The sequence below is a fragment of the Quercus robur genome, chromosome 3, assembly GCF_932294415.1.
Source record: "Quercus robur chromosome 3, dhQueRobu3.1, whole genome shotgun sequence".
Lineage (NCBI taxonomy): Eukaryota > Viridiplantae > Streptophyta > Magnoliopsida > Fagales > Fagaceae > Quercus > Quercus robur.
The window spans coordinates 24,293,191-24,318,047 of NC_065536.1; the positions used below are offsets into that span (position 1 = coordinate 24,293,191).

General features: G+C 36.3%; 2 protein-coding genes and 1 long non-coding RNA gene across 4 annotated transcripts in view; 1 reads left to right on the top strand and 2 right to left on the bottom strand.

Moving 5' to 3' along the window:
- Positions 1 to 2,868: 2,868 nt before the first annotated feature.
- LOC126719428 (uncharacterized) lies at positions 2,869 to 4,425 on the bottom strand. Its single transcript, XM_050421979.1, has one exon. It carries the CDS (start codon positions 4,423 to 4,425, stop codon positions 2,869 to 2,871), a length of 1,557 nt encoding a protein of 518 aa, XP_050277936.1.
- Positions 4,426 to 15,736: 11,311 nt separating this feature from the next.
- LOC126717562 (uncharacterized) lies at positions 15,737 to 18,266 on the bottom strand. Its single transcript, XR_007652650.1, has 3 exons — positions 18,009 to 18,266; positions 17,616 to 17,649; positions 15,737 to 16,078 (listed from the first exon to the last, which is right to left on the bottom strand). It is a non-coding gene; the product is annotated as an uncharacterized LOC126717562 (long non-coding RNA).
- Positions 18,267 to 18,348: 82 nt separating this feature from the next.
- LOC126717557 (uncharacterized) overlaps positions 18,349 to 24,857 on the top strand; it is a 185,028-nt gene continuing 178,519 nt past the window's right edge. For both annotated transcript variants that reach the window (XM_050419365.1, XM_050419366.1), the window contains exons 1-5: positions 18,349 to 18,598; positions 18,725 to 18,855; positions 21,862 to 21,924; positions 22,063 to 22,145; positions 22,624 to 22,741. In XM_050419365.1, coding sequence (XP_050275322.1) covers positions 21,892 to 21,924; positions 22,063 to 22,145; positions 22,624 to 22,741 — 234 coding nt within the window. In that variant the 5' untranslated portion in view covers positions 18,349 to 18,598; positions 18,725 to 18,855; positions 21,862 to 21,891. The remainder of the gene's footprint in view (positions 18,599 to 18,724; positions 18,856 to 21,861; positions 21,925 to 22,062; positions 22,146 to 22,623; positions 22,742 to 24,857) is intronic.

Genomic DNA, 24,857 nt, shown 5'->3' on the forward strand with positions numbered 1-24,857 from the left:
TGCCAATCAGTTGTGATTATGCATGTATATTTTATCCTTCTCGTGTATGTTTCAAAGTTTTCATGAATGCATGTGTGGTTTTCCCTTGTTGGGTGATAGGGATTGAACCGAGAAGTCGGATTATGCTCTTTGGGAATTCTGAGTAAGTTTTCCACCTGCTCGGTGATGGGGATCGAACCGAGAAGCAGGTTTCTATCCTTAGAAATGTTTTAAGTGAGGTTTCCACCTGCTCGGTGATAGGAATCGAACCGAGAGGCAGGCTTCTGTCATTAGAAAAGTTTTAGCAAGGTTTCCACCTGCTCGATGATAGGGATCGAATCAAGAAGTAGGCTTCTGTCCTTAGAAAAGTTTTAGCAAGGTTTCCACCTGCTTGATGATAGGGATCAAACCGAGAAGTAGGCTTCTGTCCTTAGAAAAGTTTTAGCAAGGTTTCCACCTGCTCGGTAATAAGGATCGAACCGAGAAGCAGGCTTCTATCCTTAGAAATTTTTTGCAAGGTTTCCACTTGCTCGGTGATAGGGATCGAACCGAGAAGCAGACTTCTGTCCTTAGAAAATTGAGTAAGGATTCCACCTGCTCAGTGATAGGTATCAAACCGAGAAGCAAACTTTTGTCCTTAGAAAATTGAGTCAGGATTCCACCTACTCGGTGATAGGAATTGAACCGAGAAGCAGACTTCTGTCCTTAGAAAAGTTTTTTGAGTGCTTGAATTTCCTTAGCTTCCTCCGTGTCCATCAACCGGACATAGTGAATAAAAAGAATTTGCCTGGCAAGTACGAACTAGTTGCATCATTACCATATGAGTCAATACAATGTACATTTTTTCATGCATGGACGGTCAATGATAAAACTTCTTAAGATTATAAGCATTCCAAGGTCGGAGCAATGGTACTTCGTTTATGTCTTCCAGATAATACGCCCCCACACCTACAATGGCTGTAATTCTGTATGGTCCTTCCCAATTTTGGGCTAGTTTCCCGGCATTTGTATCTCGCATGCTTCCTACTGCCCTTCTCTCAGTACCAGGTCTCCGGCGCTGAATTCTCTCACCCTTACACCTCAGTTGTAGCATCGGGCAAGCTTTTGTGGATACTCCGCTAGTCTTATAGTCGCTGCTTCTTGATGTTCTTCAAGTGAATCTAGGCATTCCATCAGCTGACCTTCGTTCTGTTTCGTATTGAATTCTGAAACTCGTGCGCTACATAAGTTGACCTCGACTGGTATCACGGCTTCAGCCCTGTAAGTGAGAGAGAATGGGGTTTCACCCGTGGACCTCCAAGGAGTTGTCCGTTATCCCCACAAAACATTGGGTAGTTCCTCGGCCTAGTTGCCCTTCACTCCTTCCAGCCTTCGCTTCAAGCCGTTCACGATGACCTTGTTCACGGCCTCAGCTTGGCCATTGCCCTAGGGATACGCAGGAGTAGAGTACCTGTTCCTGATACCGAGATTGTTGCAAAATTCACGAAAACCTCGGCTGTCAAATTGCAACCCGTTATCCGATATAAGGGAGTCCGGGACCCCGAACCTGATTATTATATTCTTCCATACGTACTTCTTCATGTTTACATCCTGGATATTGGCCAAAGCCTTTGCCTCTACCCACTTGGTGAAGTAATCAACGGCAACCAACACGAATCTTCGATTGCCCGTTGCTCGAGGAAATGGCCCAAGTATGTCCAGCCCCCATTGTGCGAAGGGCCAAGGACTGCTAATCGGGTTTAAATGCCCGGCAGGCCGGTGTATCAGAGGGGCGTGCTTCTGACACTGCTCACACTTCCGAATGTATCCCGTGGCATCCTTCTACATCTGGGGCCACCAGAATCCTTGAGTCATTGCCCAGTGTACCAATGACCATCCCCCTACATGGCTGCCGCATACCCCTTTATGCAATTCGGCCAGGAGTTGGCCTACTTTCTCTGGGTGTAAGCATACCCCTTTATCCACACAAACCCTCCATTTGCCGTTCTTCTTCTAGACAACCACGGTATTTGCCAGCCATTCCGGGAAAAAGGTCTCCTTTATTGCTCCTGTCTCCTTCAGCTTCTCTACCTCCTATCTTACTGCCTCAACATGGTCTTTGGCCGACCTTCTTGGTTTCTGCTTCTTCGGGGGATATGAGGGGTCTACGTTAAGTTTGTGGACAATAAACTCGGGATCAACCCTGGGAACTTCATAAGGATTCCAAGCAAAAAGCATTTATGTTTTGAACCAGAAACAGCAATACTTGGACTCTCTCCTCGCTACTCATGCTTGCTCTAACCTGAAAATATTTATTAGTGTCCGGTAGTATTTTTACCTTTACTAACTCCTCAGCACAACCAGCCCCCATTCCTTCTCAGGGCTCCTTTGATTGCTATAAAGGGTCTTTCCGGGATACATCTTCCCATTCAACATGCTCCTGTTCGAACCGCTCAGTTCCCTCGTTTCCTACCAGCTGTCTGGTGATTTCTCCCTGACTGACCTGATTCCTCTGCTTCCAATTCACTACGGCGATAAGACACTGTCTGGCCGCTTGCTAGTCTCCTCTTATCATGGTGACACCTTGCTCGGTTGGGACCTTAATCTTTATATGTAGTGTTGATGGGACGGCCCTCATTGAGTGGATCCACGGTCTTCCCAGGATGGCAGTATACAGGGAAAATGAACTTACTATTGTGAATGTCACAGCCACCTCTTTCCCTCCCATAATCACAGGAAGAGAGATTTGTCCCTTAGGAATCATTACTTTGCCACCGAACCCAACCAAAGGTGAAGTGTGCTTATCAGGTTCTCCTTCTTTAGACTGAGTCCCTTGAACAGATCAGGGTACATCACGTCAGCCCCACTTCCCTGGTCTATCATCAGCCTTTGCACTAAGAAGCCGCTCATTCAGGCTGTGACCACTAATGCGTTATCATGTGGCTGGATCGTCCCCTCCAAATCATCATCGTCAAATGAGACGGGTTCCCGTGCAAACTTCATCTTCTTACCCGGCGACTGTAGATCCGGGTTACCCTCTACCAGTACCACTGTCAACACTCCTTTCCTCATTCCTACAATGAGCTTCTCCGGAACAACATAGATTACTTCAATAACCCCTACAAGGGGTGGGAAAGGGTTCCCCCTTTGCCGGGTATCTTGCCCTACAACTCTGTCCCCCGAGTCTAGCAGAAAATCCTTTGAGTGCCTAGTCTTGACTAGTTGCCTGAGGTGATCCTTTAATACCCAACATTGTTCGGTGGTATGACCCTTGTCTCGATGATAAGTGCAGTACAGATTCCAATTCCTTTTGGATGGGTCCTCTCCCATCTTGTTCGGCCATAGAAAATATGGCTCGTGTTTGATCCAGTCAAGAATCCTGTGTACCAGTTCCTTAAACGTTATGTTCACTTCTCCCATTTGTGCGGCTGACTCTTGAATCGCCAAACCCCCACGAGGCCTGAGCGGGAAACTTGTTTGCCGGGGACGATTTATCATCGGCGCTTTACCTTTGCCCTGCAGTCGATCATCTTCTAATCGTTTGTATTCCTCGATGCATCTCATAAGCTGCCGCATGCCTTCGAGAGGCTTCTTGGTTAACGACTCTCGTAGTCCGGAATCCTCTGGCAACCCCATCCTAAATGTGCTTGCTGCGACCCTTTCGTTATCCCCGTCTATCACATTGTATAGCTCCCAATACCGGCTGGCGTAACTACAGAGGGTCTCTCCCGCCCTCATTTTCATTGAGAGAAGTGCGTCTACTGGCTGAGGTACTCGGTTGCACGTCACAAACCGAACGCCGAACTCCTGAATCAGCTCAAAGAAACTATGTATGGATCCTTTCCGTAACCCGTTAAACCACCTCAAAGCAGTTGGTCCCAAACTTGAAGGAAATACCTTACACATGAGCGCATCATTATGAGTATGCAAAGACATCATCTGAATAAAATGGCTGACGTGTTCTACCGGATCAATCTTCCCATCATAGCAGTTGAACAGTGGACGGGAAAACCTGTCTGGCATTTCGGCTCGCTCGATTTCGTTTGAAAACGGGGATCGAGCTACTTTTCGCAGAGCGTGACTCATGGCATCCATGGCAGCATTCTGAGGTCGCCTTTCTTCCGGGGAGAGTGAGTCTCTCACTTGATCTTCCCAAGAATGTGAATGGTCTCGGCGTTGCCCCAATTCCCGGGAGGGAGACCGGTTCCTATTTCGTCGAGACCCTCTCGAGTGCGAGCGGTCTTGGTACCGATGGGATTCCCGGGAATGTGAACGACTTCGCCGTAGTCGAGGTCCAAACTGATTGGATCCCTCTCCATATCTATTTTCCCCAATCCCGACCTCTTGTTGCAGGTCATTTCTGTCTCCTCTCCGGTGCCTACCTCTCACCTTCAACTCCAAACCCCTGACTAGTCTGTGGAGCCGTTCGAGCTCTTCATCCCACTCCTCCCTTTGCCTATGTCCCATAGCACCAGAAACCGTCCGTTGGGTTTAGTACGACCCCCCTCCTGTGCCGGACATCTCTTCTTGTTGGTCGTGCCCCCTATCTTCTCGTTCTTTCTGTCTGCGCTCTCGTCAACTTGACCCCCGGGAAGACCCTACGGATCCAGTTCCCGCATGGTCCCCCGAATGCCTTTCAGACATTTTCCCTGAGCTTGAGTCCCTCTTGAACTACAACGTCATAGGAGAGCCCCACGATGGGCGCCAATTGTACGCTCCAAAGACGGGCTTGCTGGGCCAAACCACTATTTGGGCTCACAATTTATTTATCTGGTGGGTCTGGGTATCCTACCTTGGGTTGTTCTAGGCTAAGGGACCCAATGAGATCACTTTTCTCTCTTTCTCAACGTTGTCTTCTTCTTAGATCCTTTCCTGCTCTCTCTCTCTCTCTCTCTCTTTTCTTTCCTCAAAATTGCATCCCCTTCCTATTCATTCGTTTCTCCTATTTATAGCCTTTGTTAATGGGGTGATCATCATTATCTTCTTCCTTAGTGCAAAGAAAGGTCCAATGTTGATGAACTTAAGTGGAATTTTAGGTACGAGTGGCTTTGGGAACGGTTCCCACTTCAGTAAATGTGTTCGGCAGCGGAGTTTCCTAAGGTTCTACTGAGCACTTAAATGGTGATGTGATCGGGCAATGTGACCGAGCATGTATATAGTGCCTGGAAATGGTTTCCCGAGCAGCCTGTGAGCAGGGCGTACGCAGTCCACTTTTTAAGTATCTAGACAACACTCAGTTCAGATTGGTAGTTATTGTGGGTTTGGGCCGGGGCTTTTGTTGATGTGAAGGTTGGACCCCTGGCCCATATGATTGATTCATGGTCCAAGGCCCAATATGAACTTGGACGTTAGGTGCCGTACATCTTTATATTGAATGTGAATTTTGAAAATTTAACTGTTGGATTGGATGTTCTTATTATATCATTCATGTTTGCAAAATTTCAATAAGATCAAAGATCAATTGCTATGTCATTAAATAAATGTTAAAATTTCAAATTTTTGTGATCTAAAATTGTGTATAAAAAATAATTTTATTGACCGCATAGAAAATAACATCAAATTTGAATAAAATTTGATATGTATGTTAAGGACAAAAGAAACATAAAATTCACGGGCAAATTTTCAAAATTCACACGAAAAATATATAAATGAGAAATTTGAAGAGTTTCTCTCCAAACTAGTTAGGAGAAAAACCCTTCAAACTCCTCATATATCTTTATGCTAAATGTAAATTTTGAAAATCTAACCATTGGATTAGATGATCTTATTATATCCTTCATGTTTGCAAAATTTCAATAAGATCAATGATCAATTGCTATATCATCAAACAAATGTTAAAATTTCAAATTTTTGTGATCTAAAATTGTGTATAAAAAAAAAAAGGTTTATTGTTCGTATAGAAAGTAACATCCAATTTGAATGAAATTTCATATGCATGTTAAAGACATAAGGAACATGAAATTCAAAAGTCAGATTGTCAAAATTCACACCTAAAAAAATATATATATAAGAAGTTTGAAAAGTTTATCTCCAAATTAATTTCAAAAGGAACTTTGTTCAACAACAACAATATACCATCTATTGATGACTCTATATACAGTTTAAAAGTTCTTTCTTACTCTAGTATTTATTTTTATTTATTTATTTTTGGGTAGTGAAGGAGCTTCATTAATTGAAGAACAAGAGAGGTTTCAGGATAGCGCCTTTTAATGTACAACCAAACCTAGTCCGATATAATTCTAGAAAATTAACCAAGTCCACATGCGGACTTTCATACAAAATTAAATCTTCGTCTTGATCCTTGACCAAGGGAAATGGGAAACTAACTATTTGCACTCATTCAAAATAGAAGAAATAGTATTGTTAGAGGACTGGGGAGAGTTTAACAGGTTGACTATAGCTTTAGTATCTACTTCTATCTCAACAGCAGAAAAAGAAAGCTTTTGAAAAAGAAAAATGCCATCTCTCAAGGCCATAGCTCGGCCATGAAACTAGTGGCAATGCCAATTTTCCTAGAAAAAACACAAACCCAAGAACCATTCATATCCCGGACGATGCCCCCACCTCTTGCTAACCCAAGAATCCAAGAAGACAAATACTAACCAGCCATGAAATCAATTTATGTGATCCTAATTAATGTTGGCGAGGAAAAAGCATCTCTTTTGGCAGAAGGCAGTACACAGAAAGCCAAAAATTAGGGACTGTTGATCCCATTCTTAAAGGGCACTCTTTGATATTTATTGAAGCCATGCACGCCTAACTGGCTTTCATTCACACGGATATTAGTCCGAATCATCTCTGATATCCACGCAATTCTAGCTTCTCTTAGTTCCCTCTTTTTTTTCTTTTTTCTTTTTTTGAGAATCACTTAGTTCCTACTTCCTTGTCAGCCACACTACAAGAAATCTGGGTTCAGGCGGCGTTTTTTTAAGCAAAGTTTTTAAATCTGCCGCTATAAGTGGTATATTGCGACGTTTCTGATTAGCGCCGCTAAAGAGTGTGCTTTTTGAGACGTTTTTTAAAAAATGTTGTTATAACCCAAAATAATAGTGATGTTTCTTAAAACATCGCAAGAAGTACATTTTCAGCGGCATTTATTTGGCTTATAGCGACGTTTTCGTAAAACGTCACTATAGCTATTAATAACACTCTGTAGCTTCTTGCCAAAAGAAAAGATAAAATAAACAAAACTGTATAGCGACATTTTCCAAACGTCGCTATATGTTCCCTCCAGAATTTTCATTCTTCCCGCACAAAGTTTTGCCCAACTTTTCATTTCCCACTTTTTTTTTTTTTTTTTACATTTCTTTTTTCTTTTTTTTTCCCCTACACTCTTTTTTTATTTCATGTCTTTCTTTTTCTTTGTTCATTTGTGTACCACCTCTCTCTCTTCCTATAACTCATCTTCTCACTCTCCCCTCTTGCTACCGCCGCCACCGCTCCCACCCTAGCCTAGCCACCACCCACCACCACTTCCCTCGCCCTAGCCTACCGCCGATCTGTCCTAGCCACTACCCGCCACCACCGTCATAGCCACCGCGGCCATCGTCGTCCTCCACCAATTCAGACTTCGCATCTTCATCATATCGCTTTCTTCAAACCCATTTTTCTCAAAACACACTGTTTTGCCCTCAAAGCCACTAAGTCAATTCAACCCATCTTGCTATCTTCCTCCACCACTTCCGCCGATAAAACCATCGTCTCCGACAAGGAAAGGTACAATTATTTTCAACGAAAAGAGTAAATTGATATCTTTTGGTCTTCTATTGATATTTATGTTGTATTGTTATTCAATATTTAAATATCTATTATTTGTTTTGTTGTTAGATTTGATACATTTGTTTAGTGGTTGACTTGGATGAGCTTTGTAGAAATACTCATTTAGACAAGTTGATTATAATAAAGGTTTAAGAATTGTATGCAGTTAGGAGTGGTTTAGTTTTGCTAGTAGTGAGTTTGGAATTTTTTTTTTTATTTTTTATTTTAGTGAGGTGAAAATAAGTTGGATTTGGCTATAAACTGGAACAAAAAACTTAGGCTGTGTTTGGTTCGTGTAAAAGCATTTCCGGAAAGGAAAATGTTTTCATGTGTTTGGTTGCATTTCAAAAAATTTTCCGAAAAATATTTTCTAGTGTTTGGAGACGAAGAAGGAAAAGACAAACCTAGACAAACCCAAAAGAAGGAGAAGACGGCGCGATCTCGCGACGACGCGATCTCGATCTTCGCGAGATCGCGATTGATGGCGCGATCGCACCGCTCGTCGATCGACGAGCGGCGACGATCGACGATCGCGATCGACGAGCGCGCTCTTTGGACGATTGCACCTCTTGTCGATCGACGAGCGTGCTCGTCGGACGATCGGTGCTCTCCGATCTGGGCTCTCTCTTCTCTCTCTCTCTTTTTCCAGAAATGATTTGAAGTGAAAATGAGGGTGTAAAATCATTTCCGGGTCAAAGGTGAAAATTTTGGTCAACAGGAAGCCATTTTCCGGAAAATGAAATTTACCGTTGCTGCCAAACACTTGGGTTTGGGGGAAAATGATTTCCTGAAATCATTTTCCCCCAAAACAAACGCACCCTTAGTAAAATTTTATAAAGTTGTACTTAGGAAAAAGAATTAACTTAGTATATAAATTATTAAACCATAACAAACGACACACTTATAATGTTTTTGAACTAATTTGTGTCATTATTTTGTTTATCATAGAAAAATGGGGGCCGCCATTTCAGAGCAAAATTCTATGAATTTTATAATGAGTTTCCAACGAAAAAAGTGGAAGACAAAAGCTATTTTAAATCTTTTTAAATTTTTTTATATATTCAAGGTTGAAGATCTCATCTAAAAATATTAAAACTTATGGATCCTTGAATTATAGTTTTGTGCTAAAAATTGTATCCATAGTTTTATATAGGTGAGTGAATCCCCAAATGGCTACAAAAGATGAATAGTAGTTCCAAAAAGTTCAGTCAATGACTCAATGTACTCAATTCCTTGCATCCTCGCTCAGAAATGTGGCAATTATCATTTTTAAGTGATAGATGAACCTGACTCTTTGTTTCTTAAGATCTCCCACATGACACTAATAACCTAATGGACCACGAGATCATTCTCGCAATTAATGTGAGAACTGGTATTTTCTTATCAAGCAAATTGAGTTTGGCTCAACTCCTTGAACAAAAAAATCTTTGTCTCCCTCTAATAATTGGTAATAAGCACTGCATGCTTGGCCTTTAGAACCTCAGTAAAATTTAATAGAAAATTCAGAATTCTATTAGGCACATTTTTTATATATTATTTGTAAAATTTAATATTTGTCTCCCTCTATCACAAGTGGTTCTTGCAATGGGAGAAAAAACAAATGAAATAAGAAGAATCATAGGTAGCTTTGGCTAACCGATATCTCTGACGCTTAGGATATGTAAAAAGATCCAATATGCTTTTCTTCACCTTTTTTTAGTTTTTTATTTTAAGTGATCCAATCTACAATCAAAGAGTCTAAATCAAGATCATGTGCAATCTCTCTCACCTTTATTTGCCTTCCACATCATTTAAGTGTCCTATTTTATTTTGCAGGTTAAACACTCATTTATTGTGATAAGGTTGGATTTTTTCTGGAAAGGTGTTTGCTTGGCTTGAGTATGGTAAGTAATTTTTGCTTAAAAATTTGTACTTGAGATGTTGATAATTGTGTTGGAGTGGATTGTTGAGTTGGAGCAAGCGGGTGGCTTGCATGATGCTATAAGGCGGTTTACATTCATATTAGAAGTGTTTATTATTTTTTGAAAATTTAGATGGATATTTTTAAGTTATATTTGTTGATTACTTTTTGGATTTCAATACTTGTAAGCATTTTATATTTGTGATTATGATAATTGTATTGGGTGGATTGTTGTGTTGGAGCAAGCGGGTGGCTTGCTTAGTGTTATAACATAGTTTACATTCATATTGGGAGTTATTATTATTTTTTGAAAATTTGGATATTGTTGAGTTATGTTTGTTGATTACTTTTTGGACTTCAATACTTGTAAGTATTATATATTATTATATTGATAATTTTATTTGGTGGATTGTTGTGTTGGAGCAAGCGGGTGGCTTCCATGGTATTATAAGGTCATTACAATTGATATTTGGAGTGTTTATTAAATTTGAAAATTTGGATGGATATGGTTGAGTTATATTTGTTGACTTCTTTTTGGACTTCTTTTTGGACTTCAATACTTGTAAGCATTCTATATTTATGATTATGATAATTGTATTGGGTGGATTGTTGTGTTGGAGCAAGCGGATGGCTTGCATGATATTATAAGGTCATTGCAATTTATATTGGGAGTGTTTATTAAATTTGGAAATTTGAATGAATATGGTTGAGTTATATTTGTTGATTTCTTTTTTGACTTCAATACTTGTAAGCATTTTATATTTGTGATTATGATAACTGTATTGGGTGGATTGTTGTGTTGGAGCAAGCGGGTGGCTTTAGTGTTATAAGGCGGTTTGCATTCATATTGTGAGTGTTTATTATTTTTTGGAAATTTGGATGTTTTTGAGTCATGTTTTTTTATTACTTTTTAGATTTCAATACTTGTTATATTGATAATTGTATTGGGTGGATTGTTGTGTTGGAACAAGTAGGTGTCTTGCATGGTATTATAAGGTTGTTTCGATTGATATTGAGAGTGTTTAATAAATTTAGAAATTTGGATGGATATGGTTGAGGTATATTTGTTGATTTTTTTTTTTTTTTTGGGTTTTCAATACTTGTAAGCAATCATGATTTCATTTAAAAGTTCTAAAACTAAGTTTTTTTTCTTTAACAATTATGTTATGGGATTACAATTATTACTTGATTAGTGGTATTGAGCTGTGTTTGTGTGTGTGTTATTGTATTAGAAATTATAATTATTACTTTATATGAAATTATAGTAATTTCTTTATAATCTTGGAAAATTAAGAAAGTTGTGGCTTTTTTTTTTTTGGCATGTTCATTTGGTGTTATTGGCCTAGGTGTTGGGGTTTCACTCTGGTCATGAGTATATAATCTCAACTAAATGCTCTTTTTTCTTTATATATATAAATATATATATATATATATATATATTGTTACTAAATTTTTATGCGCCATGACTCATTAAAATTTTCTGTAATGGCACCCTTATTTGCCTTAAACGTCATTTAAGTGTCCTTTTTTACCTTGCAGGTTAAGCACTCATTTATTGTGATAAGTTTGGATTTTTTTTTTGAAAAAGTGTTTGCTTGGCTTGAGTATAGTAAGTAATTTTTGCCTAAAACTTTGTGCTTGAGATGTTGATAATTGTATTGGGGTGGATTATTGAGTTGGAGCAAGCGGGTGGCTTGCATGGTGCTATAAGGCTGTTTACATTCGTATTGGAAGTGTTTACTATTTTTTGAAAATTTAGATGGAAATTTTCATGTGTATTCCTATTTGTTTTGTTTGTGAAGAGTTTTAAAGTTATCTTGTATAATCTTATTTGCATGTTTATGAAACTAAGTGGTTATGAAGTTGTTGTATAGTATAAGACAAGTTTATGTGTAATCCTCTTTAGATGGTTTTTGCTTATTTCTTAAGAGGTTAAATGCTTAATCCATTTGTGTGAATGAGGATATTGATAGAGTTGATATGGCTTGTTTATTATATTTAAGATTATGTGTAATCTTATTTGCATGTTTATGAAATTAAGTGGTTTTGAATATATTGTGCACTATATTTAAGTGTATGTGCAATTCTACTTTTATGGTTTTTGCTTAAGTTTGTAGAAAGTGAATCGTTATGATAACTTGGAGGAGCGAGTAACCCAAATGATGCAACTAATGCAAAATCGGAAAAATCATTCTTCAGAAGCTAGACGAGTATTAGATTTTAATGTTTTAAGAATGTAATGGGTGTTTAAATTTTTTAAGTATAGCAACTATTATTTTGTTACTCAAAATGATTTCTTTATGAACTTATTAGATACTCTTAATTTGTATTCAAGGTGTTTTCGGTTTAGATCATCAATCTTCAACTCCTCATAGATTGCAAGCTTCATCCCATCAAGAAACTAGCACATAGCGGTAAATGCAATGTTGCAGTGTTTTATAAGGACTCCATCCATAGTTGTTTTGAGCAACCACATTTATTTTGGAAGTATTCTACCTTGTTTATAATATTGTCATAGTTTGGGTGGTGGTTCTTTTTGTGTAGGTAGACAAGTGCCTTGTTACAACTACATTTATTTTAGAAGTATTGTACTTTGTTTATAATATTGTCATAGTTTAGGTGGTTTTATTTATTTATTTATTTTTTATCTTTTTTTATTTTGTGTAGGTAGACAAGTGTATTGGTATTAAATATATATATATATATATAGTTATATATCTATTTGAATCTATGATTAATGTGTTACTATGCTAGTTTGGACATTTGTTATTTTTGGACATTTATTGTTGAATATTGATGATTAGGTTAGTTTGAGCAAAACAACAGTTTGGACATCTATTGTGGAATATTGATGATCAGGTTGTTATTGTGGAATATCGTGTATTAGGCAAATCATCAGTTTGGACATTTGTTGGTTTGAGCAAGTTTATATAGTAGCATTTTTAATGTTAAAAAATAATGAGCAAGTTTTAGCAACGTTTTAAAAACGTCACTAAAAACTATGAGGAAATTCTTTTTAGCGACGTTTTCAAAAACGTTGCTATAGGACTAGTTATATGCAGCGTTTTATAAGCGCCACTAAGTGTAGTTTCCTAAATTATATACGAAAATGTTATATTATATAGTGACGTTTTATAAAACGTCACTAAAAGTTTTTGAACGTCATTAAAGATTCACATATGGCGACGTTTTCAAAAATGTCGCAATATACCTATAGTGACTAGCCTATTGTGACGTTTTTTAACGTCACAAAAAAGAAAACGTCGCTGTAGTATATAGCGACATTTTTTGGGTTTTTAGTGATGTTTGTAAAACGTCGCCTAAAGCCAAATTTCTTGTAGTGCCACTAGATATCCAAGTTAGCAAATTTGTTAGCCCACAGGCCACAGCTTGGCAACATGGACCTTCCAATATGATCTCTGGGGCTTTATCGTTTGATCCTTATGATTTTGACTCCTTTTCCACCTGTTTTTGTAGCACCAAGCTAGTCTTGCTATTCATATTTGCTTTCGGGGAAAAAAAAGGGACCTATGAATATAAAATTTTCTCCACTCAAGTTGAGGGATTTATGTGGTATGAAAATGATAGGATCATTTTTTATTTTGTACACCATATACTTCATTTTTATATTTTTATATTTTTACTTTCTAAAAGCTAGTGTGAGTTGTACAAGGACCAGGGAGATATTTGGAGAAGATATTAACGGTGACAAGATGATTGTTATTTGAAGCTTTTTTTTTGTAGAACACATTGGGAATTCTCTTATTGCTCTTCCAATAAGTAAATAGGGGTTATTAAGGAATTTTTCAACCTGACCCCTTGTCTGGTCCAACTCAACCCAAAGGGTCTCAAACGGTTTTGATTGGTGAATCAAATGTATCTTGAGTTTATAAAGCTAAAAAATTGATATTGACAAGTGAGTGTTGAGTGTGAAATGTTTCACTCGAAAATCTGACTTGTCCAAAAATTTAAACAAATAAAGTAGCCTAATTTGCATGTGTTACAAACTTTCAAACCGTAAAACGTTCATTGTAAATAGGGTTGATAATTCATGTTGGCATGTCATGTTGAGTTAGTTGTATTCAACTAAATGGTTTGACAAAAATATGACCTATTTAACAATTGTATCAAAATCTCTCAATCCAAATATGACAAGTTTATTGAGTGAGTTTGCACTGCATGACATGACCCACTTAATATGGTTAATAATTCGGTCGTGTTGGGTTAATATAGATACAATTCACATCAACCCGCTTAATAAAACAAGTTTTAGTTGGTTGACAAACACAACCCATTTTCAAGCTTATATATATACTTACATCAAGTCTCATACTCACAAGTCACAAGTATGTTCATAAATATATTTTCATATTTGAATTCAACTTATTTAATATAATTTTTTGAGAAAGGTTTATTTAATATAATCAAGTGTAATTTTAAGTAAATGAACATAAATAAACTTTTTATGAACTCGGGCTCAAGTTGTTTGTTTACCGTCCGAAGCAATGAAATGATACAGTAACAGGGATGGACCCAGGGGGGCCGGGCCCCCACTGGCCCAAATTTTATTATGTTAGGTAATTTTAGACTTTTTAGGGTTGGGCCCCTCTTTTCTAAAACCTTGGCCCACCTAACAGCCCAGATAGCCTAGCCAGCCCAACTAAAAAAATTTAAAGCCCAATTCAAACCCACGGTTACAACTTAGCCTAATTCTGAAAAAAAAAAAAAAAAAAAAAAAAAAAAAAAAAAAGGATTCGGGAAGAGAGAAAGAGAGAGATAGTTAGGAAAAAAGTAGTGCAGTGAGGTAATAGTGTTTGGGGTAGTGGGTGAGTGGCAGTCTGATAGAGACAAAGAAAAAAATACATAATATAATAAATATGTCAAACAAATTTTACAAAACCAAATAAAATTGAGACTTGTGCTTGCCCTTGTGGTTTCAACTACAACTAGGTAGCGAACATTGTTAGTTATGGAAATTGTTAAAATTAACCTTTGTAACAAAATGAAAAATGATTTTTTGACCAACTCCTTAATGTAATACTGTATGGAGGTTTATTTGATGTTTCCCAAGTTCAGAATTTTGAATGGTTTTCTTATTGGGTACGTAATGGTAAAAGAAAATTTATTACTAAATAATAGGAAAATGCTACAAAATTATGAATGGTTTTCTTAAGCATTTGTTGTCTTTGAAGACATGTGGGGGCTAGTTGGTTTTTTTGATCAGTGACCTTGATAGACACGAGTAAGGCTAACAACCAATACTCCAATGGATGGACACGAGAGAGATTGAGAAACAAGCTAAATGGCAGCCTGAGCACCCCACATGTGGAAAAAAGAAAATTTAATTACAAAAAAAAGAAGAAGAAAAATGTGGTGCAAATGGACTCTGGGATAGCTTTGTACTTTGTATTAATTGACTGCAGGACTGAGTAAAGAAGAAAAAGCCAAAAAAAAAAAAAAAAAGCATGTAGGAATTCCAGTTTAGGAATGAGAGTTGGGTAGCCTTATTTAAATGAAATATTTTCTAGTGCCACATAAAAAATCTCAACTTATGATGTAATTATTGTATGTAAATTACAGTATCACATCAAAAATCTTAATTTTTGCCACAATTATTAGATGAAATAAACTGTTGTTATTTGTATGTCACTCTTTTTCCATAGAATCATCATTTTTATCTCCACTCACGTGAATAATTTTGTCTCAAAACTCTGGGTGAGTTTGGTTCAGCTTTTTGAAAAAGTGCATAATGAAAAAGTGGAGTTTTGTAAAAGTGCATAATGAAAAAGTGGAGTTTTGTAAAAGTGTATAATGAAAAAGTGGAGTTTCAAAAAGCTGAGTGTTTGGTAAAAGTTGTTAAAAAGTGCATAATGAAAAAGTTGAGTGTTTGGCTAGCACTTATAAAAGTGGCTTTTTGAGGGGTAAATGACCAAAAAGGACAATGTATATATAAGGGAATTTATTTCAAACTTTTTTTTTTTTTTTTTTTTTTTTTTTTTTTTTTTGTGGATGTGAGTTTATTTCATACTTATTAAATCATCTATTTCATATACTTACTAAACAATAATAATAATAATATTAATTAAATCTAAATAATTTCCATTAACATGAAGCACATAATAAAAATGTAAAAAGATGATAAAATATACACCAATAATCTAAGTTTAAATTGTACTACATAAAAATGTAAAAACATATAAAATACATATCAATAATCTAAGTTTAAATTATACAACACAAAAATGTAAAAAAGATGATAAAATACATACCAATAACCCAAGTTTAAATTGTACTACAATAATAATAATTGGTTTTCAAAGTTTCACAAGCATTCTGCTTCCTTTTTATTTTTATTTTTTCCTTGTCTATGCTTAAGTTTTCATAATATGAAGAACAGAATATCCTCAGCTACAAAATCGGGCTATTATCTATCTTGGAGCTCTATGCCAATGTGAATTGCACCTGGATTCCCAATAAGATAATGAAACATCTTAAAGTAAGCATATTAATACACTCTTTATTCCAAACCATCTCATTATACCACAATAAGAAGGTATTAACTATAACAATATCATCAAAAAGTTATGACCGATAGTTCTCTGTAGCAGATTATGATAAGCACTTTTTCCATAAATCTGGCAAACACTGCATCCAATTATAACTCAATGGGTGTGTTAGTGTATTGCACTGAGTTCCTTTTTATATCTAAAGAGTACTGTCATGAGGTGAAGACACACAGACGCACATATGCTAGCCATTAATCTGTGTCCTAAATTCATTTTCAAGCAATCTTTTGGAACAGATTATTTGGCATCATATTTAGCATTAGTAACTTGCATCTTAGAACAATCAAATGATGATTAATCATATCTTTATAACATAGACATAAATAAGAGCTGAAGTGCATCAACGAATTGATTTCTCTTACTAAAAAAGTATATTATGTGAAAAGAATTCTGTCATACTGAATTTGTTAATTTCATTTAGGGACAGCCCTCTCTTTTTATTCAATTCATTTGCACACCATTTAACCTTACCCTAGCTCTATTGTCACAGTACAGATGTTAATAAAATAAATTCATTGAAAGTTTTTGTATTTTTTCTCCTAGCATAAAGCCTAAGAGAAAAAAGAAATCCTACCAAGCACAGTCAAATTTATTTAACTGCATCCTTTGAAATAAAAGCACCATTAATAATAATAATATTTTTTTTTTAAAAGGAAAAGAAAAGAGCAGACTTTCAAATTTGTTTCCATTCATTTTTCTTCTCAACCATACTAAGGGGTAGAGGAAGATCTCAGAAAATCCATTTTGCACTTCCCAGTTTTACCAAATCAACCAATTCATGCAAACCCAAGAACAAAGTAAATTTCAACAGGTTAATGGATTCCCCATATGGTGGTCTAATACAATTTTAGGGATACTGCATAAAGATCCAAATGGCAAACTTTGCAACAAAATATTTCCATTAGTCAATATCATAATCGAAGTTCCAATCTGTTTAATAAATACAGTAAAACACTTGACAAAGTTCCAATCATTACAAAGTTCCTTAGTCAGTTATTTGTATCTAATCCAATTACCATGTCAATAACATAGTAAAATCTACTCTTAGATCATAAAGAGACTCTAATCCCCTTTATTGTAGTATGCAAGCCTAGCAGACATACACTGAAGATTGAAGATGGTACTTATTAAGCTCATTAGTGTATAACAAAAAGTCAAATTACACATGCTAGAAGCTAGCTAAGATTAATCTCGGCTATTTCAGATTCACAAACTATACTCATTAAACACTTCATTATATATTAAAATAGCACACTCGGTAAAAAAAAAAAAAAAAAAAAAAATTCAGATCAAACTAACACTTCATTATATATTCCAATCAGCAAAAACAAATAACAAAACAAGTAAAGGAACAATACCCATTCATAGCAAGATCTGAAATTTATTTTCCCACACTCGGTAAAAAAAAAAAAAAATCAGATCAGTGTTGGTACCTGGTTTTTGGTAGCAGATCAGTGTTTTTGGTACCTGAGAAATCAAAACCCACACAACAAAAGTGAGAAATCAACCAAAGAACAGAGAAATCAAACCCAAATCCATGAGAAATCAACCAAAGAACAGAGAAATCAAAACCAAAAAAACCCAAATCAGACCCATGAGAATCAACCCCGGTTCGGTCCAAATCAAAACAACCCATACCCATGACAAATCAACCCAAAGAACACACAGAAAAATCATTACCCATAAAACAAACCACAATCCAAAACTACAGAAAGACTTACGGAGAGGAAGAACCAGAAAGAAAGAAAGAAAGAAGAAGAAGAGGAAGACGAAGCGGAAGAAGAAAAGGAAGACAAAGAAAAAAGACAAAGAGTAGAGAGACTTACGAAGGCAGAGCAAGGCAGAGAGAAGAGATGGAGGCGTCAAATGCGAAGGGAGAGCAGAGATCAAAGATGAGGGGCGAATGTGAGTGTGGGTATTTCGGTCTTTCATTGTGCTGCAACGGTAATATAACAAAACGCGCATAGCGCGTTTTGTTTTATGGACCGCTGATGGTCCATTTGATGAGCGCGTTTTGTCTTCAGTATTTCTAAAAGTTCAAAACGCAACTTTTATAAAAAAGTTGCGTTTTCAACTTACCAAACGCACAAACGGGCTTGGCTTTTTTGAAAACGCCCGTTTTGGGCTGAAAACGCCCGTTTACACCCACAATTTTTTTTTTTTTTTTTTCACCCATTAGTGTCACTCTCAATTCTCAAGTCTCAACTACTACCAGATTTTCCCTCAATTTCATCCTGTCTCCAAAATCATCACCAGCAGAGACGACAAACAGAACCACCCTTTTGCAACAAAAAAACACTATGATTCAAGTAGCAATGTTGAATCAAACCAGTCTTCAGGATCTCTCACCATCTCTTTTCTCTCTTGTTCTCATCAGCCGAAACAACACTTCTCTCTCTTTTCCTTTCTCTCTCAGGTGAGTCCACCTCTTATTTTATTTCTTTGCCTGTTATGTTGAGTTGATATATAACATAAATCGCAGATTTGTGTAGTTAATGGTGTTGAGGTTCTTTTTGTTTTTGTTATTTCTCAATTTGGTTAGATCCTTAAGCTATGTGGCCAAGAAAGAAGATAAATCGCAGGCGAAGAAAGTAAATGAGTCAAAGAGAGCTCATAGGTGCCGATTTACGCACAATCTGATCATATGTTGGAATTGGGGGACTAGGAAATAAGGTAAAAGAATATGAATTTTTGTGTTATTATGTATTTCATATTGATTTTTTTTTTTTGGAATGGTTTTTTCATTTATTTTGGCATTTGAGTGGTTTGTTTTTATCTATATTTGAAATTATTATATCTCTTATCCATTTTGAATAGAAAGGAAACTTTTATGAAAATATTTTCATTTTTTTAAATTGTATTAAGCTTGAGGTCTTATTTATAGTGAAGAAAAAATAAACTATTTATAGAAAAAACAAAGCTATCACTTTTTTGTTGGGTTGGGAATGGACCTGGATTCTTCATCAAAATGGTGGGAAAAAAAAAATCAATGGTAACCACCAGACGAGGCAGTAGCAGAAGGTGTGTCCAAGTGGGAAGCTAGCCGAAAAGGCCAATTTGCTGCCTTTCTATTTGTTAAAGAAAACTATGGGGATATACTTTGTAGTCAATTTGGGTATGTCCAAACTTATTCTTTGGAATATGAACTTTTTTTTTTTTTTTTTTTGAGTTCAAATGCGTTAATACTAGGATACTAGGATAAGAGATACTATTTTGGAGGCTAAGATTTGGCATTTTTCTTTGGTTAAAAACTATGAAGCACGGGTGCGTTTCGAGACTCGGGTGCGGGTGCGGGTGCGGGTGCGGGACTCGGCGAATAAAAAATGATTAAAAATATTTTTATTTATATTTTTTATATATTTTTACTATTAAAATATTCTTAAAAAACACATTAATATACTTGATTCACAAAACAAAGAAAGAATAAGGCAAGAAACACACCTGAGGTCTGAAATTCGGCCTCTCCGGCGAGTTTCAAGGCCGATTTCGGCCTGTTTCGGCCGTATCGGTCGCCGGCCGATATGTACCGATATGGCCGAAACAGGCCGAAATCGGCAGAAACAGGCCGGTTCGGCGTGAATCGAAGCCGATTCGGCCTGAATCGAGCCGCATCGGCGCGAATCGAGCCGAGTCGGCGCGAATCTGAGAAAAAAAAAAAAAAAAAAAAAGCAGACGCGGCACCGACGCGCGGTCTACCGCATCGGACGCCGCGTCCCGCGTCGCGCCGCGTCGGACTCTGGTGCGGCGCCCTCCCAGCCGCGTCCGTGCATTCTAGGTTAAAAATTTCTATCAAGGCAGGATTATTCTAGAGAGTTTATTATGAGAGCGGCTAAATGGGAAGTTAAGGAAAGGGGAAGGTGGATTTTGGAATCAAAGTTATGAAAGCATGATTTATAGATTTCAAGATTCTTCCCAAATTTAGGCAAGATAACACCCCCAGTAACATCACTCCCAACCACATGCCATAATTTTGACAAAAGATTGGGACATACCATCTAGCCCTGGAGATTTGAATGGGGCCATTTTTTTCAATGCAACCTTGACCTCCTCCACTGTATATGGTTGTAAAAGCATGGCATTCATTGACCGAATTACACATGATTGAACCCCTTCCATTACCTGCTCTAAGGCTTGCGGATTGGATGTAGTAGTGGAAAGTTGAGAGAAGTAATTGACCAAAATTGGGGGCAATCTTGGCATCATTTGACTTCCACTCACCCCTCTCATTCTTGAAACCCCTAATAGCATTCTTTCTTTTTCTCTGAGTAGCTCTACCATGGAAGAATCTGATGTTCAATCCCCATGTTGTAGCCATTGAGAACAGGATCTTTGCCTCTGCATTCTCTCTTCTTTGTCAAGAAGAGAATTCACCTCCTTATGTAGTAGCACTAGGACTGGTTAATGACTGTGGCCTTGTATGTATGCCAACTCTGTCTGTTTAAGCAATTCTTTTTTTTGTCTGAGCTCTCTTTTGACGCTACTAAAAATGGTTTTATTCCACACCCAAAGTTGTTTTTTTTTGCCAGTTTTCAATTTGTCATATACTCTAAACATTGGAGTACCAGTAGTGTTCAAACCCCAAGCTGACTGAATAGTTTCTTCACAATTATCGTTAGTGAGCCACATCTCTTCAAATCAGAAGGGCTTGGGTTCCTATAGGGCAGCAGTACCCGCTGGTTCGAGTTCAGCAGCCTGTTCTATTGTGGTCTAATACTTCCAGCAGTCAACTAAGGTTCTGTTGAGGAGGTTAACTAAGTCTCCAATCCATTTCCAGATCAATTGCAAGCAATTGGAGGGTGCATCGGAGGCTAGAAGTCTCTGCTGTAACAGATAGAGTCAAATTAGTTAGACTTGTAACCAAGTACTAGGTGCAGGCAGTTATTGTACAGCAACCTATGGGATTAAATTGTATTCAGGTAGTTAGGGTGTGTGTTAGTTAGTATAGCCTACACCAATAGGAATTAAGGTCAGCTTGAGCCACTTAAGTGGCTGCATGAGCTATAAATAGAATATTGGCCTCATTTTTGTAATCAGTTTTGAAAAGTGAATAAAATACCTAGCCTTTTGAGTGCTATTTTGAGAACTAAGAGTTCTTTGCAGGGTGCAATTCATCCACCTGTAAGTTTCTCTAAACAACTCACTCTTCCATTTCACCAGCTACGCCTAAACAAAACTCATCGCACACCCTACACCACTAACTTACAAGGTCAGGCAATAGCTTGTAATCTATTACATCGAAGTGAAATAAAAGAGAGTAAAATACTAAAGTCTCAACATCCATCTATATTTATATATCATTATGAATTAGGTCCGATACAATCATTTATCATTAACATAGCATTCTGCACCATGCAAGTTATAAAAGGTCCTGAGTTATTAAACATGTGGCATGGTAATACTAAGGTGAACGTGAGAAATCTTTTCTCGGAAGCAATAAGTAAATACAAGAAGTATGGTAAAGACTATAAATTTGAGAGAGATTTACTTTACATTTTGTTAGAACATGTATTAACTGTTCTTTATTTTCCTCCTTTTTAAGGTGATAGTATGTAGTCCACTCCATATAATTGTCTTTGATGAATTAGATTCAATAGCAAAGGTAAAAGAATCAAATTTTAACTATTCATTTGTTAATTATCATATTTTGATTCAATATTGGGTATAATTTTTTTTGTGTAGAGAATAGGTAGCTCCACCAATTCAGACTAAATGGATCGAGTTGTGAATCAGTTGTTAACAATGGTTAGTGAATAATCCTCATTTAATTTATAAATATGACATATGAAATTCGTTAGAATAATTGAAAATTTTTTAGGTTTTTCTTATTTTTCTTTTCTATCCCTCTTGTTCAATATCGAACTAATAAGTTGTTTATTTTAGATTGATGGTTTTCACAATATGAACAACATCTTCATTGTTGGAACAACCAACAAATTGGACCTTATACATCCTGCTCTTCTGAGGTAATATTCTCTCCCTCCCTTTCTTTCTCTCTTTGATGCACCCACGCATGTACTCATCCTTATAGTGTTCAATTCATAAACCGGGCCGATTATAGCTTCTTCTTGAGATAGGTGCTTTTGATGAAGCAGGACGTGTTCAGATTTTAAAAATTCACAATAAAAAATTATTAGATAACTCTTACTTAAGTTGGATGTGAGCCTCGAAGACATAGGTAACTTGCCTTTTTTTTTTTTTTTTACTTTAATAATATTGATAAATGGAACCATAATCTCATGTCACTGGTTTGTATTACATGTGTTTTTGTTAATAATATAAACTTTTGTGGTTTTGATATTCAAATCCAATTTGCCTTTTGAAACTAATTGTTCATCTACGTTTTCTTTTATTTATTGGGATTCAAGATGTTAGCTAAAATTTCTGATTTGTTCTTGTGATGTTTCTCTCTTTGTTGGTTGTGTTCTATTTGCACAAGAACAGCTACTTTGACTCCAAGTTGGACTGGAGTAGATCTCGAAAGTCTCACAAGATTGGCACTGTTAAATGCTTTAACTCGGGTCATGGGAGGCACACTTGGAAAATTTTGCAAGCATGGAAGGTATATATATAATAAAAAAAAAAAAAAAAAGTGATTCAATAGTGGATTAATCAAAATTCACATTCAATAAAAAGATATTGAGTGAAGTTTTAGCCTTGTTACTATTCTATAACATAATATTTGTAAAAAGTATATTTATTAAACTTGGAATTTATTTATTTTTTTTATTATTATTTTTTATGAATAACAAACTTTTACAGAAAACAGAAGGACAAAACACGAGTACACTAGACATCTAGCCTCCTTCCAAGATGACACAGGCAAAACTTGGGAGAATTACACAATTCAAAAACAGGCAAATGCATCATGCTTGAGACTTGAAAGACCATTTAGCTAGATTATGAACAGTCTTGTTGACTTCTCAATGGACCCAACAAAATGATACCTCACCTAAGGAGCTATAGACAATCTTAATAGTCTCAAAAAAATAATGTTTAAAAAAAATTATAATACTATATATAATAAATTCTCTTCAATATATATTTATTGAACCTTAGTATATTACTCAGTTCATCACTGTTTTAATCCTTAATTTACACCCTTCTTTTTTCCTTTTAAAAAAATTACATCTTTCGAATACAAATTCTCTATCTTCTTTGTTATGCTCCATTTTATACTCTACTAATCACTAACTTGTTATATATATTCTTTATAAAATTACTAAAAGTTTGAAAGGGAAAAAAATCTGGCACGTAATATACCATAAATAAAGAGGAGCATAAAAAGTGGAACAAAGAAATTAATTCATTTTTGACTAAAATCGGTAGAAAAATTTGTACTAATAAGAAAATTATACAGCCAAATAACCTGGGACAAAGAATTTCTATTCTACACCTTTCTTTACTCTTGTTTCTAGACACATCATTCAAACATGTTATAATAAAGGGTCTACTTTTGATTGAGACTAGAATGGACTATGGCAAAGATGTGAAATAACGCATCATTTAATCACTTGTGATTTGTTGTGAAAATATTGTAAAAATCTTGTAGACATAACATCTCTCATAAAGAGAAATGATATGTCAACAACATTTTCACAACAAATTCTAAGTGTCAGGTAATTACTGGTTGTTATTGTTGGGGCAAAAAAATAATTTTAATGTTAGTTTCAAATTTGAACTAATAATAACTAACCACTTGTGATTTGTTGTGAAAATGTTGTAAAAATGTTGTGGACATAGCATCTCTCTAAAATAAAAGCACTTCTGGGTAAAAATGTTTTACACTTTCGTTTGTATTTCTTCATTTTCCACATCACCCAAAACGCAAAAAATAGAACCTCCATCCCCCACCCCCCATTGTTAGTCACCCAACCACCACCCTCCACTAATGTCTTTGGTCTTTGGTTGCCAACTATAGCCACCGATGGTCACCAATCATGATTTTATTGATAAAAAATTCTCATTATTTTTTTATTATATATATGTTTGGAAGATGAAAAAATGTGAGAAAATAATAGAAAATATATTTTCCATAACATTTTTAATAATGCAACCAAACACTTGAAAATATTTTATGGTTGGAAAATATTTTCCTTTGAATCAATCATAGCCTAATGTTGCAAGTATTAGAAATAATGTTTATTACTTTTTCAGCATCCAATTTCACAATGAGTTTTTCAATTCGAAATTCCTACACTTTGCCTATATATATATTGATGATGCCGAAAATATCACCAGTAAGCCACACGGTCCTCGCGCGCTCCAAATAGCACCTGCACAGCAAAAAGAAAGGACCTAGCAGAGAGCACCAATGTGGTACCGGCCAAATACCCTCCGAAGGTCAAATCAGAACTATTCTCACTGCTCTAGAGTGCTAGAGAGGGTAAATTATGCGTACCTTGGTTCGTGAGGGTGCTTGGGTTTTTATAGTAGTAGGGGTTGACTCTTTTTCCTTGGAGTAGAAATATTTTCTTTATAGGAGTCTCCTTGGGCGTATTTTGCGGGATCCTTTCCATATAGGAATCCTTCTTACAAAACGTGGAGGACAAGTCATTTACTTATACATGCAAACGTGGTTAGCAAGCATTCTTTGACTAGTGCCGTTAGCTTATATTATCCCTTCATTCTTCACCCCGTCAGCTTCAGGATCACCCTTCAGCTTTATTACCCCGTCA